A 17,468-nucleotide genomic window follows, 5' to 3' on the forward strand; every position below is an offset into this window, starting at 1 on the left:
CCTGAAATTTCCTCTAAAAGGCAGATATAAGGAAGATCTCTGATTTTCCGATCTGCTGACATAATGCCTAAATAGTCAAAAAAAATTCCAGTAGGAACTGGCTTTAAATCACTATTAATGTTTATAAAAATCTATTCAACTTTAGAATAAAGTTTAAGATAATAAATCACAGATTCATCTCATTTTAAATCAAGGCCTTTTATATTTGTTTCTTTTTTCTAATAAAGACATGGTCAAAATGTCATCATATCTTGCCCAAATCTCCCAAGGGTTGAAATTTGAATGAAAACATACGGTGTTTTTTTCAGATAAATTAGTATCTTTTATGCAAGCACATATCTTGGGCATTTTTAGGTCCAAATGAGGTATAAAAATGATAAATATTGAGAAAAGATACATACAGAAAGTCTATAGTAAAATGCATTCAAAGGGAGCCATTTGTACTTTTGTAAACTATCTTGCTGTCTCCTTCCCTAGCTCTCCTAACCAACCCTTCCCCCATCCCCACAGTCACAAACTCTCTATTTATTTATTTTCCTTTCAGGAGTTTTTTTTGAAGACCACCATAAAGAAAGTGCATTTCAATTGAAAAATTTGGATGGGATCAAAAATGAATCTCATTGAACACTCCCATTTACCTACCACAGATGAATTTTCTTTTTCTGAAAATTTATTTGGTAAGTTGTCAAGTTCATTTGAATATCAATAAGAACAAACTACAATTTGGAAATACATGAGGAAATGCCTAGATGATGAGTCCAACCCAGGGTCAAGAACATGTTTTTGTTCCTTCTAAGTACTCAATCAATGTTAGCTACTCTGCAAGGTTAGAGGTAGATCGGACCTTGGATTCATGGAACCTAATGGTCTTCATTTTTATAGATGAGGACTGCAAAAGCTTTGTGAATTGCTCAAGGCCAAGAGGCTAGATAATTAACAGAGCAGGGAGTAGAAAGCGATTCCTCCTCTAAGGCTAATTCCAATATTATTATAGCAGGTACTAAACTATGAAATCATGATTCTTATGGCTTAATATGATACCTATTAAAAGCTGAGTTTACTTAGGTTATAGCTGGGCAGATTTCCTTTTGCAGTTCCTGCGGTGCTGGGGGATCTATGGCACAGTGTCAGGATTAGTCATTTAAGCAGGATTGAGGACAAATCGTACTAAGCAGTTTTCAGTAGATCTGTAACTAGATGATACCATAAAATGATATATTGCTCCACTTTATGCATTTATGAAAAACATCTCATTATAAAGAGTTTCAACTGTGAACATTAACAAAGATTCAGCCAAGGCAATATTTTGGGTGGGACAGGGAGCCTTTCTGCCAGTGTTAAAATAATTCCCTTCTGCATAATAGCCCTGCTAGGAGCCTGGGATGCTCCCAGTTTTCACCCTCCGTTAATATATGGGCCATGATATACCATAATAGTGAAAATGCAAACACTAGAAGTTCCTCAAAGTTCAATGTATGAAGGCATGACCGCTTATTTGGTTGCTGATATTCCTAGGACCTGTTAATTAATAATTTGTGCTGTTACCTATTAGTCATTAGCACTTTAGTGTGTGATAGTTGATTAGGCCATTTCCAAAAAGGGGTCATTATTTATAATAATTATTTACATGTGTACCTGCCTCCATACAGTACAGATGCATTTAAGGGCAGTGACCACATTTCATTAATCTTTTATTATCCAGTGCATATTTAGTAGGCACTTGATAAATAAGAATCCAGTAATAAATAATAGAAGGGAAAGGAAAAAGAAGTTTGTGGAAAAAACAGATGTTGACCTGTAACTCTCAGAAAGACCAAAGGCAGCAGTAATTATTTATTAAATGCCAGTTCTCCCAAGTACTTGCTGCATCTTATTTCTTCCAGTTGGCTTATCTTCATCCTGTAGATGCAGTCAAGGGCAGTGGGAGGCCCTGCCTCCATGTCTAGCCACTTGACCATTTGCTTCTGGCCTGCTTGCCCTTCTATGGTTCCTCAGAACAGAGTCAATGTCCAGACATCTTAATGATTTTTTCTTCTAGCAATCAGAACTCACAGAATAATTAGGACTATTGGCACATACCACAGATAAAGAAAAATTGCACTCAAGATTTTTTTTCAAACAAAAACTTCCATTTCCTGCTGTAAAATGTTATGATTGTAGGTTGAGATCTCTGAGCTTAGGCTTCATCATTACTAAACCAATCTATTCAGCTCCAATTTGCATACAGAGAGAAAATTGTAGGGTTTTCCTTACAAGCTAGCCCAATTTTCAGCCAGCACAGAAGATTTCAAGGTGATTTCAGCAGCCATAAGGTGAAAAAGATGCCAGTAAATACAGAAAAAGCCATGAAGATGCCGTCAGGTTAGAAGCATCTAAAAATGATTGCTAAGGAAGCACTGTGCCTTCTGCTTTTATGGTGTGGTTCTCTCCTCTCTCTCTTTTGCTGGACCACATTCTTATTCCATTTCCTAACACTGCGTTTAAGGTTTCTGAGAATATGTAGCACAAGCTGCATGAGCTGCAATGCATAGCTGTAATTCTTTGCTGGAGCAGTTTCCTCAACTCTTTATCTGGTCCCCTCTTCTGGTAAGCCAATCTGATCATGTGTGACCATTAGGACTCCTTTTCCTTTTCTCCACTAAGCTGTAGAGCCACGTCTAAGCATTATTTTCAAATATCTTTCCCCTAGGTCCTCAGTCTCACTTCACTTAACATATCTGAGCTAGGCTGGGCATGATGGCTCACACCTGTAATTTCAGCACTTTGGGAGGCTGAGGCGGGTGGATCACGAGGTCAGGAGATAGAGATCATCCTGGCCAACATGGTGAAACCCTGTCTCTACTAAAAATACAAAAATTAGCTGGGCGTGGTGGCGCGTGCCTGTAATCCCAGCTACTCAAGAGAACTGAGGCAGGAGAATCGCTTGAACCAGGGAGTTGGAGGTTGCAGTGAGTCGAGATTGCGCCACTGCACTCCAGCCTGGTGACAGAGTGAGACTCCATCTCAAGAAAAAACAAACAAACAACAAAAAAAACATACCTGAGCTAAAGGTATGCCAAAGGGGAGGACGAAGAAAATTTTGATTCCTTTATTCCTCGTCCTCGTCTTCTTGTGTGTCATGATGACATTGATGGCTTTTATGGCCCCTTCATGTGCATAGGGTGGAAGGCACCAGGGAAAAGACTGGCCCATGAATGAGTAACCCACAGGCCTAACTCAGCACTCCTGGGTCTGAGCTATGCCAGGGGTTCAGAAGGGTTAATCCGTGGGTTCAACTGCCCAGAAAGCTGGACTCTTTTCCAGTGGTTAACTGTGTATTGAAAACAGCAGTCATGTTGTTATAATAAGGGCAAACAAGGTTAATGGAATAGTCTATGGATAGCTGTCACTTCTTCTCTTCAAATATCGGACACTGACAATATGCTGGGCCTTGGAATAAAGCAGAGAATAGGACAGGCAAGATCCTAGTAGAGAAAAAACTCACAATAAACTTGTAAATAAATCAATAAACAAAATAATATCATTTTTATACCTTATTTGGACCTAAAGATGCCCAAGGTAGTGATACATGCTATGAAAGCAACAAAATAGGGTGATGCCCTATAGTCTGGAGGGATGGGCTGCTCTAAGTGGTATAGTCAGGAAAGGCCCCTGAGGAGTCCACAATTGAGCTCATCCTGAAAGACAAGAAGCCAAAGAGAACATTCCAGGAGGAGGCAATAACAAGTGCAAAGGCCCAAAGTCTGGAATGGACTCAGAAAGACCTTGTCTTCTACTCGTTTTTATTTAGGGGTAGACAACTGCTTTCCCATTAACCAACTGTGCAGCCTTGAACAGCTCACTGAAGTTCAATTGGTAAAATTAGATTATCAGGCTGGGAATTCTAGGACATTTACTCAAATTAAACATTTGAGTCCACAAAAATGCTACTGTTGTCCATGTCAGGAAGTGGTGACTCAATGGTACTCACTTGGTACACGGCTCAAGTCCTTTTAAGGTGATCCTGGGCATGGTCCCCTTCACTGCAGGTTATTATAAAGGTCATAATTCAGTGACAACTTTAAGGCATTTAGAAGATGACCTGAAGACAAATATTGACAAGCACTCACTATTGGGTGCTGGAGACACTAATGACCTTTTCAGTGATAACTTGCAGCTTCTTCTAGAGGTGACCATGGGCCCCTCACTCTTCAAAGGCTTTGCTTAAGGTGAAGGGGAAATGTCTTCACCCCTGTAATGTTTATTCCAAAAAGCGGAGCCCAAATGAGGACTTGTGTGAAGGCAGTTTATGTGAGAGATGATGGGGGAGCGGAGGCGAGGGAGTGGGCGATGCGACAGGGAAGGAGGGAAAAAAAAGAGGTCAGTTGTCAAGATCCCTGGTGTGGGTGAGGCCAGCTTGATGCCACTGGGCGCAGCACAGAGAACTGTCAGCAGAGGGGTCAGGGACTGGAGTATATATTAATATTAACTGCCCCTTGGCTCCCGCTGGTTGAGCATCACCCCAGGGGGCATTAACTCCCCGCACTTCTGGACTGTTTTTGAGCTCAGGCCAAGCTGTCTTCTGTGGGATTGGAGAAATTCTGGGCAGAAAGCATAGGGATGTGCGGCATGCTCTTGAAATGACAGGCAGTCAGCCTGCGGTCATCATCTGAGCTCTCGTGTGATCAGCTGCCACAGATATGGCCGAGATCAGAGACGGGCTGAAGGGATGTGACAGCTCCACCAGAAAAAGAAGAAAAGAAACTTGGACAGAATGGAATCAGAGAGATGGGGGTTGGAACCACCTCCCTGAAGTCCTTTAATTTATTCTGTTGCCAGACATCCCTGACAAATCCAGATGGGAATCTAGCCCGTCGGTAACTGAACCCACATAGAGGCCTGGGGGTGGAAGGACACAGTTACCTTTCCTCTGGGAGATTCGGCTCCTTTCCTCTGGGAGATCCTGCAAGCCAGGAAGCTTGGTCAAAGATTAATTTAGTGGATTAAAAAGGACGTCTCTGATGAATGAATAAGGCAAGGTTTTATGCAATTAGCGCATAATAAAAAGTAATAATGACAAAGTCCACAGCTCCCCACCATCTGACATAGTGAATAAGATAGGAGATGGTATATTAACTAAAGTCTATATTTACTTTTAGCAAATTATGGTTTAAAAACTCAAAAATTACAAAAATTTAAAGACTAAATTAAGAGACAAAGCATTCCAACAACAAGAGAAGAAGCAAGAGAAAGTACAGTCTTATCCTCCCACACCCAATGTTCCTGGGTACAGTGATTCCTGATTCACTTAGCACAGTGACACTGGGAATGGAAATAAGGAATAAAATAGTGGGAAATGAAATCTCAGAGGCAAGTGAGATTCTCTGAACTTCAGTTTTCACCCACGTAAAATGAGGATAATAATGTCACACTTCACAGGTTGTTGGGAGGAAGGAATGGGCTGTGTGGGAAAGTGCTCTGTAAGCTGCAAGGCATCCTAAAATGTTACAATTAATCCAGAGTTTGAAATGTAGTTGTCACATTTTAAATTGTTGAAATGATAAACACCATTCCACTCATTAAAAGAAGGAAGTACTGTTTATTTCAAGATTGTGGAGTGCAAAGAACTTTCAAGGGGCCAGAGAGAATCAACAATATGTAAATAAGGCTGGGCGGGGGGCTCATGCCTGTAATCCCAGCACTTTGGAAGGCCAAGGCAGGCGGATCACCAGAGGTCAGGAGTTTGAGACCAGACTGGCTAACATGGTGAAACCTCATCTCTACTAAATATACAAAATTAGCTGGGCATGGTGGCACGTGCCTGTAATCCCAGCTACTCGGGAGGCTGAGGCAGGAGAATTGCTTGAACCCGGGAGGTGGAGGTTGCAATGAGATGGGCGACAGAGTGAGACTCAGTCTCAAAAAAAACAAAAAAACAAAAAAGCAAGAAAAAACCACCAAAAAACAAAAACAAACAATATGTAAATAAATTTCTGGTTACCTCACCTTTGCATTATTACATTGCTAACAACAGCTTTGGAATCCACATCTTGTATTGCGTTTATGACTGTATCTAACAGTGTTTCCGGAGCCCCATTCTGATTGAGGCCTAGCAAGTGTCAGGAGGTAGATCCTATACAATCCCATTCACTTATCTTTCATTTCCTTTGGCTATTTCTCATTGCCTTATGCTTCACTCAGCTGTGTATGCCCGTTTTCTCAGGGTGCACTTTATTTCTTTATTTTTATTTTTATAGAGAAAGGGCCTTGCTCTGTCACCCAGGCTGGAGTGCAGTGGCACAATCAGAGCTCACTGCAGCCTTGAACTACTGGGCCCAAGCAATCCTCCCTCCTCAGCCTCCTCATGCTTTATTTGTATCAGAATACACTCAGTATGAAATCTGCTTCTTCCCTATGACTTATGCTTAAATTGAAAGATTCTTCCAGATGTTACAGAATCAGTCAGATGTTTTAAAATGCAATTAAAGGTTTTGAGATGCAGTTTGTAGAATATTTCTGACATTTTTCCATCTCACTGAGTGCAACTCAAGTGAACGTAGTTCTGACTTTTTGGGTGAATTAAAGTTCAATGTTTCCAAAAGATAGAGAGATACCATTGTCTCAGATAAAATGAAGCTTTGTTTCAGCATACTTGAAATATTTTGTCACTGCTGTTTCTTCTCCACAGCTCTTCCATAGCTGTAAGCAGTCTCTAAGGCATTTAATTTACTGTTACTTTGGTTTTTTCTTTCTCAAGGAATCTCAGTTCTGGTTCTCTTGATAGTGGAGTACAGAAATGGGAGAAGGAAAAAAATATTGAATGAGCCTTTTCTTATTACAAAATAGATTACTGCTTCTTTCAGCAAGGGCTTGCAGAGTTTGGAAAAGGTGTGCAATGAGTCAGAGAGTTGGCCAGCTGGTAGGTGATTCCACTGCAGTCTAGGCCTTAGCTCTCAACCCTGCAGGCTAAGAAACAGATTATTAGGGATGCCAAGTTGAAAAAGATTGACTATAAAATCATTTTGCAAATATATTAACTTACAACAATAAAAATAATTGTAATGATAACAGCTAGTATTTCTTGAGTGCTTTATAGAAACTCATGTGTCAGATAGCAAGCTAAGTACATTTTAGATTTGTTAACAGATTTCCTGGGCCGATTCCAATCTCTGCCATCTACTACCCTGTGGTCTTGGACAAATTCCTTAACTTTGTGCAAGTTACTTGCCTTATTTAATAAGGTGATAAGAAGAATGCCTGGCACATCACAAGTACTCTATTTGCCACTAAAATTCACTCTCACAACACACCTATAAGGTAGGTATCATTACTATTCCCCTTTTATGGTGAGAAAATGAATATTTAGTGATGTTAAATAATCTGCTAAACATTCCATAATTAGTAAGTAGGCAACTGAAATATAATCAGGACAAGGAAACAAAATCCAATGTTTAAGTCTCCAGGCTTAGAGAATACTTCTATTCACCTTGTCAACTGGGAAGGTCTTTCAATAAGATTATCTACCTTTAAAGTCTGCTGACCATGTCTGTTCTCAAGGATAGTTCTCAGAAAAAAAGCATTGCCAACATTTACTCTAGGACCTCCCTTTTTTCATGACTTCATAGCTGATGCCCCACTCAGCATGAGAGGTACAACATTCACAGTGCTCCCGAGTACTGTGCCGAACAGTGCCATCAGATAGAACTTTCTATGATGAAGGAAATGTTCTAGATCTACTTCGTCCAATACAGTAGCCACTATTCGCATATGGTTATTGAACACTTAAAATGTGACTGGTGTGACTGAGGAACTGACTCTAATTTAATTCAATTTAATTTAAATAGCCTGATATGGTTTGTCTCTGTGTCCCCACCCAAATCTCATCTCAAATTATAATCCCCACATGTTGAGGGAGAGACCTGGTGACAGGTGACTGGATCATGGGGGTGGTTTCCCCATGCTGTTCTCATGATAGTGAGTGAGTTCTCATGAGATCTGGTTGTTTGATAAGTGTCTGGTGCTTCCCCTTTCCTACTCTTTCTCCTGCCGCCTTTTGAGGACATGCTTTGCTGCCCCTTCACCTTCTACCATGATTGTAAGTTTCCTGAGGCTTCCCCAGCCATGAAGAACTGTGAGTCAATTAAACCATTTTTCTTCATAAATTACCCAGTTTTGGATAGTTCCTTATAGCAGTGTGAAAAGAGACTAATAAATAGCCATACATAGCTAGTGGCTAGTGTTTTAGACAGCAGAGATGTTCAGGAAAAAATCTTCTTTTAGGGAAAAAATAATATGAGACCGTTGATCATCTCTAAGAGAAATGCAAAGGGATCCAATCAGTCTTGTTATGAGAACATTCTGTGTGAATTTCACTCAGCAACAAGGGTTTCCTAGGTCAGCTAAATAATCCTGCTTATTTCTTATCTAGTATAGATGTTTCTGAGGGCAACCGACAGGTCCATTTATTTTGGCCAGTGAAAAACTCAGTGGAGAATTCTTGAAATGGAAAATTCTGAATCATTCATCTAGCTTCATATCGTTTGGGTAGCTTTTTCACCTATGACCCTCTCAGGACAAGGATAGCTCTGGGATTGTGAGGAGGGGAGAATGAGGTCAGAAGTAAACCGAGGACTGAAAATGGCTTTGCAGATGGTGACCCTTGATCAAGCAATTCAAACTGAAATATACCCATAGACCACCACTCTTTTCCTCTTTCTTGGCAATTAGGGCGAGTGTACCTTAGTTTTTCCACCACGGGATTTTGAGTCAGAAGACCTGGGTTAAAGTCCCAGCGTCATTCCTTACTAATGGTGTGACTATAGACAAATCACTGAAACTCACTGAGTTTAAAAATAGGCTTAAAGATAGTGGAAATTAGAAATAATCCCTCCCTCAAAGGGTGCAAGTGAGGATCTGATGAGATAATGCATATGGAACCACTTTGGAAACTTGTGAAGGCTATAGAAATATCTTAGCAATGATTATTCCACTTGCATAGCTCACCTTTGCCTTTTAAAACTGCTTTCATATTTACTATCTTATTTTATCTTCAGAACAGGCCTAAGTAGGGCAGGAATTATTATCTATCTTTTACCATCTGTTGATGTGGACAAATGGGGCCCACTGAAGCTGAGAGACTCACCTAAGGTTACACAGTGAATCTCGCTACATTACGTCTGGGCTCCACCCTGGATCAACTGAGTCCCCTTCTAAAGCCCTCATTTCTGAAAAACAACCAATAGACTTAAGCTTGATGTCCAAAAGTTATGCTGAAGGATAAAATATAGAATTGTTCCTATTCAATAAGCAACCCAAGGTACAACATGAGTCCAAAGCTGAGCAATCATAACATCAACATAGTGATGATGGGTAGCCACCTGTTGTGCTAAGCATTTTATAAATACTCTTTTAGTTAATAATCACATATAATTCTTTGAGGTTGTGTAGTTATCAACCCCATTTTACAACCAAGGAAATAAAGGCAGAAAATGGTTCAGGAATTTGTCCATTGTCCACAGAGCTAATAAGTGCCAAGACAGCCTGGATGTATTAGTTTGCTGGGGCTGCTGTAACAAAGTAACATAGACGGGTAGCTTAAACCACAGGAATTATCCCATAGTTCTGGAGGCTGGAAGTCCAAAATCAAGGTGTCAGCAGGGTTAGCTCCTCCTGAAGGCTGTGGGTGGAGGATGTGCTCCAGGGCTCTCTCCTTGGCCCACAGATGGCCGTCTCCGTCTCCTCTCTGTGTGTTCACGTCAACTTCCCTCTCTGTGTTTCTGTATCTGTAACCAAATTTCCAATTTTTATAAGGATACAAGTCATATTGGATCTTCATTTTAATTTGATTTTCTCTGTAATGACCCTATCAACAATTAAGGTCACATTCTGAGGTACTGGGGTTTAAGGCTTCAACATGTATACATCCTCATCTTACAATGGTTCAACCTACTATGTTTAGACTTTACAATGGTGTGAAATAGACACTTTCAGCATAGTTTTCAATAAATTACATGAGATATTCAGTTCTTTATTATAAAAAAGGCTTTGTGCTAGATGATTTTGTCCACTGTAGGCTAATGTAAGTGTTCTGAGCACATGTAAGGTAGGCTAGGCTAAGCTATGCTGTTTAGTAGGTTCGGTAGGTAGGCTGGAGTGCAGTGGTGCAGTCTCGGCTCACTGCAAGCTCCACCTCCTGGGTTCATGCCATTCTCCTGCCTCAGCTTGCCGAGTAGCTGGGACTACAGGCGGCATGTCTTACATGGTGGTAGGCAAGAAGGAATGAGAGCCAAGCAAAAGGGGAAACCCCTTATAAAACCATCAGATCTTGTGAGACTTACTCACTACCACGAAAACAGTGTGGGAGAAACCAACCCCATGATTCAATTATCTCCTACCGGATCCCTCCCACAACACATGGGGATTATGGGAGCTACAATTCAAGATGAGATTTGGATTGGAACACAGCCAAACCATATCAAGCATTATGCTTTAAAATGCTTCAATTTTAAATCATACCATTCTGCCACCTTTTGATGGGGACAAATGTCAGGACCCAGAGCATGGCTTCCAAATCCAGTTTTAGAGCCAGTGAACAGAAACTCACCCCCTAAAAGTTCTTAAACTGGAAAAGTACTCCCCCAAAATGTTTATCTAAGAGACTGGTTTCCAGCTTACTAGGCAATTTGGCATTAAGGACTTTTCTCATAAACATTTACAAATATTCTGCTCCGTAATGAAGTTAATCAGTAAACCGCACAACCTCTGTCCTCTCTCACTCCTTACCTAGTCTCATTTTCAGTTGCTGTGAATAAGCTAAGAATGGTAATGCAGTTTCAAGGGTTAGAAAATCCAATTCAAATTAGTCCTCACTGCAGCTGTACGCCGCCAGGATTTTTCATGGAAGTGATGAGTATGAAGCCCGCGAAAGGTAGGACACTGTTCACAGGTGCTCTCAGGTCGAGCTCTTGCAACTGGACTGTGGAAATCTGGGGACTTTGGTTGGAGATGACAGTAACAGATGTCTGTCAAAGATGGTAGCTCAGTCAGACCCAGAACACTGGGGTGGGAGTTTGGGTTGGGATGATTTTTATAGGGTTCTAAACAGACGAATATCTTATGGGGATGAAATCCAAGGATGTTTCCCCTAATATTCTTCATAGACTATTATGTCAAATTATCACTATTCTTCCAAACCAAACATTAGACAGTTCTAACATTAATATCAATGGACATTTGAAAAAACATTTTAACATACATTATTTAATGCAGTGTTCCTAAAATGTCAAGTCTCAGTTCCCAGGGGATCACAAAATTTATTTAGTGTCTTGTGACCAGCGTTAAAAACTGGATTAGAACATAATATAATAGAAATATCAGTGTCCCTCAAGGAGTAAACACAAGTGGTATTTCATGAAATTTTGTTTCAGTTACATATGTATAAGTATGTACAGGGGATATGAGATAAAATGTATCTAAAACTGTGTGTTGTGGTAAAAAAAAAATGAAAACAGTTTGGGAAACACGAATTAATGAAGTAGTTTCACAGCAGGTTTCTCCCAACAATCCATGAAAAATCAGATAAGCACAGAGTTGAGCTTTAGGCCCAGGCTCTTGGTTTTCTCTGAATTAAAACATAGATTATAATTAAAACAGTATAATGTAAATCATATTTTAATATTTTTTTGAAACAGAAATTCATCTTTTAAATTTCCAGCAAGAAAAAACTCGAGTCATTTTTATAATAATGATAATTGTGAACATGTTTTTGGTCATAGACTTGGTAGCATACCATTTTGTTTAAATGCGATGTTTAAAAGTGACCGACACCGTATTTAGAAATGGAAATGAGTTGGAAGACTGGGGAAGCAAATTTTCCATTTACTTCAATTTGACCAACATTTAATAAACATTTACTACGTGTCAGGCATTGAGTTAGATGCCAGGGATATAAAGAAGAGAATGTAATTTAATGTTTTCCCTCAAAGAGTTCACAGACTAATCACAACAATCACAAAAGTATGCATGTGTATGTGGTGTCAGGCACTATGCAGTTTACATTCTTTGTCTTAGTTCATCTTTATTACAGCCTCTCATGCAGGCACTACATTATTTCAGCTTTGTAAAGGAAGGAACAGAAGCTTAAAGAAGTTCCATGTCTTTCCCAGGTTCATATACCTAACAAGTTGTGAGTGAATTGAATCCAGATTTGTCTGCTCAGAGGGCACTCTTAGGTAGTATCTCATACCATCTCAAGTTCAGTGTGGAAGATAAGCCTGTAAACAAAAGAAATGATTGTATATGCTTCCAATATGTGCCATAATAGAAGTGTGTACAGAGGTAGGAGAGGTGAATTCCACCTGGGGGAACTGGGGCAGGCCTCCCAGAGTAGGTGACCAGAAGTAGGTGATCAGCTGACAAGGCAGGGAGAGGCACTAACATCACAAAGGCCTGATGCCAGGAACAGCAAACAACTTCGCAGTAAAGCCCTGCCATTTAGTGAAGAAACCATGGATTAAGAAATAAAGGAAGGCAAAAAAAAAAGTGACTTTTCTAGGCACTGCAATTCAACAGACATTCATTAAACATTTACTATGGTCAGCATTGTGCCAGGAATGAAAAACTGGATATAAATTGGACCCTTTCTCAGGAGCATCAGAAACTCACTGTGAGATTATGGGGGAGTGCCATTGTTTTTATGCAAACCTGATTTCCCATTTGGGGGTAGAGTGGTTCTGGTCCCAAACTCCTTAGAGCTGCACTGGCTAATATGCCACATGTGGCTATTCAACTTTAAATTTTAACTTAGAATTAAATAAAATTTAACATTCAGACTCCAAGTATCACTAGCCACATTCCAAGGGTTCAATATCCCTATGTGGTTAGTGGCTACCATATTGGTAGGTATGGTACTCTTCTATCACCTCAGAAAGTTCCCTCAGATGACACTCCTTTAGAGAAGGTGTTGAAACCTGGAGACTGTCGATCCAGAAGAATTTTACTTTCTTTTCAGGGCTTCTCAGACTCCCCTGGAGTCCATCCATGTGTTCTCATTTAAGAACTCTTCCCTGAACTTCCATGGAGAACCGTCACAAAGGAATCCTAATTCTCATACTCTTTGATAGGCTAATTCCAAAATAAAGTTTCCTAAATCTAAATTTTAATATGTATTTTCCCTTTTAAATTGTATCAAAATAGAAATAAATTTACCTTTTCAGAAAGCATACTCTAAATTAAAGTCGAACTACCTCTACTCCCTCCACATCTTATTTTCTGCCAGACAATGTTGTATTTGTTTACTTGTTTACTTATTTTCGTCCCAACCCTTGACATCCCCACTTCCCAAAACACACAAACAAGAGAAAGGCTGGGCCTTCGTTATGTGTCTTTTCACTTTCATATCTTCAGACCCTAACACAGTGACTGCTAAATAGCAAGTGTTTATAACACACACACACACACACACAGAGAGAGAGAGAGAGAACATGAGCATGTTTATAAATATATATTTGTAATGAAAGAACTATCCTAATACTTATATCACCAAGACAGACTGTGTTATAATTACTTATTAACTATCAATTAACTATGGTTAAAATCAGGATTTTGTTAGGTTCTTTAGGAAACATGTCTTTTAATGACACTAGACTTACCAAAACTGCTTCTCAGCAACCGTATTTTACACTCAGAACTACCTTCTGAGATAGCAACATTCCCATTTTTACAGGCAAGATTGAAATACGAAAAGTTTAGCCAGTTAAGATCTCATGGTCAGTTAACGGTGGAAGTTGTTCTAGTCCAACCATTTTGGAATATGTTGGCCATGCTGGTTCTTTGGTTGTAAAGTTCCTCTGTAATTACTTCTCTATTTGTGGAGATTTAGGAGACACACTGTGAAATGCTAGAAGTGAATGTGCTTTGAGAATAGAAGGTTTTTTTTTGTTTTTTTGAGATGGAGTCTCACTCTGTCACCCAGGCTGGAGTGCAATGGCGCGATCTTGGCTCATCACTGCAGGCTCCGCCTCCCAGGTTCAAGTGATTCTCCTGCCTCAGCCTCCCGAGTGGCTAGGTTACACATGCCTGCCACCACGTCCAGCTAATTTTTGTATCTTTAGTAGAGACGGGGTTTCACCATGTTGGTCAGGCTGGTCTCGAACTCCTTACCTCAGGTGATCCACTCACCTTGGCCTCCCAAAGTGCTGGGATTACAGGCATGAGCCACTGCACTTGGCCAAGATAGAAGTATTATTTAATATTATTGTGTACTGTTCTCATATTTTTACTGATGTTCTACTGTTTTAGCATGATATTATCTATATCTTTGTGAAACTTTCCATTTTGATCTAGGTTATTCCAGAGATTGATGTGACAATGATATTATCTGACTTGACATGGGACTCTTTTGTATTTCTTGATTATGAAAATAATTGTTTTGTTGAAATAATGCTTAAAGATTTTAGAATTGTCATATGAGGAGAAAAAAAGTACACATTTCCTTGGATGCTACAGAATCCAGATTCTATTGGTTTTTGATCTTGGGCAAATTACTTAACCTTACTAGACCTGTGGCAGAGAGAAATTGGGCTAAGGGAGGAAGGGGAGTTAAGGGAATAAGATAGGTTAGAGGATAAAATCTAAGTGTAAGTGAAACTAATGCTTTTAATACTTTTTAGTTTTTTTCAATTCTGTTCACTCCAGAAATTTTCATCTTATTTGGTGATGAAATAGATCAGGATTTTGCTTATATTTTATCTTTTCTTTCTGTGTAATAATTCCATATTTTTCTCCTTCCATTTTGTGATCTAAGACAAGGCACCATTTCTAAAATATTTTGTCCATCAGACATACTCGTTTTTTGTTTGTTTGTTTTATTTTGTTTTGTTTTTGTTTTTGTTTTTGTTTTTGAGACGGAGTCTTGCTCTGTCTCCAGGCTGGAGTGCCATGGTGCGATCTCGGCTCACTACAACTGCCACATCCCAGGTTCAAGTGATTCTCCTGCCTCAGCTTCCCAAGTAGCTGGGACTACAGGCGTGCACCACCAAGCCCAGCTAATTTTTTTGTATTTTTAGTAGAGATGGGGTTTCACCATGTTGGCTAGGATGGTTTCAATCTCTTGACCTCGTGAACCACCCGCCTCGGCCTCCCAAAGTGCTGGGATTACAGGCATGAGCCACCGCACCTGGCCTATGCTGTTTCTATATGGATAAGTCAGACAGAAGGAAAGGAAACTGATTTTTGTACAGATACTGTATACCATGTGTTCTGTCAATCGTTTCCTGGGTTAATGCAGAAAGCATTGTTTTCAACATGTAATATGTATATTCTGAAATTTGGCAGTGTAGAAAAGCCCTGAATTCTAATGTCCATAAACTATTAGTCATATACTTATGGAGACTTTTAGATATAAAGAAGAACTAGAAGATTATCTAGGGTGGAGTCTTCTCTTTACAGATGAACAGAGGGAGGCCCAGGTAGGGTAAGTAATGGTTTTTAAATGGCATGTAACTAGATTCAGGAACATGACTGCCAGGGACCTAGAAACCTCTTCTGTTGGGAAAACTTCTCAAGAGAAGCAATACCCACAGGGAATTTAGAGGTAAGTGGACATTAGTGAGATGAAGCCCTGGGAGGGGTTGGCTGTGTTGAGAACCATTTCAGGCTCAGGAAGCAGCAGGTGGGAGAAGTCCTGAGTCTGGAAGCGGCAAGGCACAGTCAAGAAACAGAGATGTCCGAACATGCAAAACGGCTGGAAAAGAAAGCAAGGGTAGAGTCATGCAGAAGCTTGCAGGCCCAGTTATAGGTTATGTGCAAGCGGAGGCCGAGAAGTGGGTAACAAACGCAAGTAGGAGGATGCAGAGAGGGGCTTTGAATATCATGTTTTTAAGTATCACACACCTGAAATTACCCCCAGAGAGCAGCAATTAAGTGCATGGGCTTCGAGATTAGACTCCTAGAGCTCAAATCTCATCTACTTAGGTAGGTAGGAGTAAAGTTGCTTAACTACTATGTGCCTCATGGTACTCATTTGTAAGTGGGGGTTAATAATGTTACCTACCTCACAGGGTTTTGTGAGGAATAAATGAGAACATACAAGTGCCTGCCACTACAAAGAACTCTATAAAAGTTTTCTGCAAAATACGGTAATAGTAATCATAATAATTATAGTAATCGTTTCAACTATCTTTTGAGCACAACAAAGAGCATTGCCAATTCGAAATCCCCAAAGCCCCAAAAAACCACGTTTTTCTAAAAGTTTGGCACACACTTTTTTGGTGACAGAACCTGACCTGAATGAATGTGAAACTATTTATGGTCTTTACTTATTGCACTTACTGTGAATATTCATACGTTTCCCTGTGGAAAATATTGCTGTATTTGATTCTGGGTTCTGTTCCAGACTGTGCTGGGAGGGATATATAAATAGCACAGTATTCTGTTCTGAAATCCTGAAAATTCTGACTTCTAAAACACATATGACTGCCAGGGTTTCAGATAAGGAACTGTGAATCTATATCATCTCACTCAATCCTCAGACTAACTCTTGATATCGATATTATCATCCCAACCTTGCTGCCATGAAAACCAAGGTTTATCAATAGTTTGAATAATTTGCTCAAAGTCCCACTGTTCATAAGAGATGGAATTGGAATTTTGGTCTAGAATTGTCTGACAACACTTTGAAGAGTCAGACACATTTGTAAACTTTCCTATCTCTTATTTATGTCTATTTTTTCAGCATTTGCATAATTTAAATATTTTTATTTTCTAAAGAGCCATAGTTGATGTTTCCAGGAAGTAGAAGCATTTTCATAACCTGATGATTTTCTATTACCTAGAGGTTTTCTAAATAAGGGACTCCTTTAATAATGATGGTAGTAAGAATAATTGTTATTATTCCTATTTTAAGTCAGCTATAATTTATCGAGCACTTCCTGTGTGCCAAACATTTAGCAAAGCACTTGGCACACATTATCTCATACAATCCTTACATCAACCCAGTGAGGTAGGTGTTATTATTCTCTGTTTTATTAGGAGAAGACTGCAACTTAAAGACATTAAGGAATTGCCAGCTGCACACAGATTGTAAGTAACAGAGCAGGAATTTGAATCCAGTAGATAGATTGCAGGCACTGTATTCTTTTTTTTAAAGCTCCTCATTTGTTTTATAATGATTAAAATAACACATACATATACACATGGCAAAAACTACAAACAGTAAAAAAAATTATGCAATCTTCTATCCCAGAATATAATGTAAAAATATCACCTCTCACAGTCACCACCACCTACTTTCTTCTGTATCATGCAGAAATTTGTCTTTGCGCGTGAGCACGCGCACACACACACACACACACAGTTGGTGTTTAATACCCATGTGAATATACACATTGGTCTATAGCTTACCTTTTTCATATAGCACCATATTGTAGAAAATTTCCATAACAGCACATAGAAATCTAAATAATTGTTTTACATCTACTTAATATTTCGGT

General features: G+C 39.5%; 1 protein-coding gene across 2 annotated transcripts in view; it reads left to right on the plus strand.

Annotated features, from left to right (window-relative positions):
* Positions 1 to 544: 544 nt before the first annotated feature.
* The window catches only part of NR1H4 (nuclear receptor subfamily 1 group H member 4), a 69,837-nt gene continuing 52,913 nt past the window's right edge, over positions 545 to 17,468 (plus strand). The window contains exon 1 of one of the 2 annotated variants that reach the window (XM_024256807.2): positions 545 to 677. In XM_024256807.2, the coding sequence (XP_024112575.1) occupies positions 599 to 677 (79 nt within the window). In that variant the 5' untranslated portion in view covers positions 545 to 598. Of the gene's footprint in view, positions 678 to 10,797; positions 10,907 to 17,468 lie in introns of those variants that run through there. The other variant, XM_024256806.2, reaches the window with a different exon arrangement.

Source organism: Pongo abelii, chromosome 10, assembly GCF_028885655.2.
Source record: "Pongo abelii isolate AG06213 chromosome 10, NHGRI_mPonAbe1-v2.0_pri, whole genome shotgun sequence".
NCBI lineage: Eukaryota > Metazoa > Chordata > Mammalia > Primates > Hominidae > Pongo > Pongo abelii.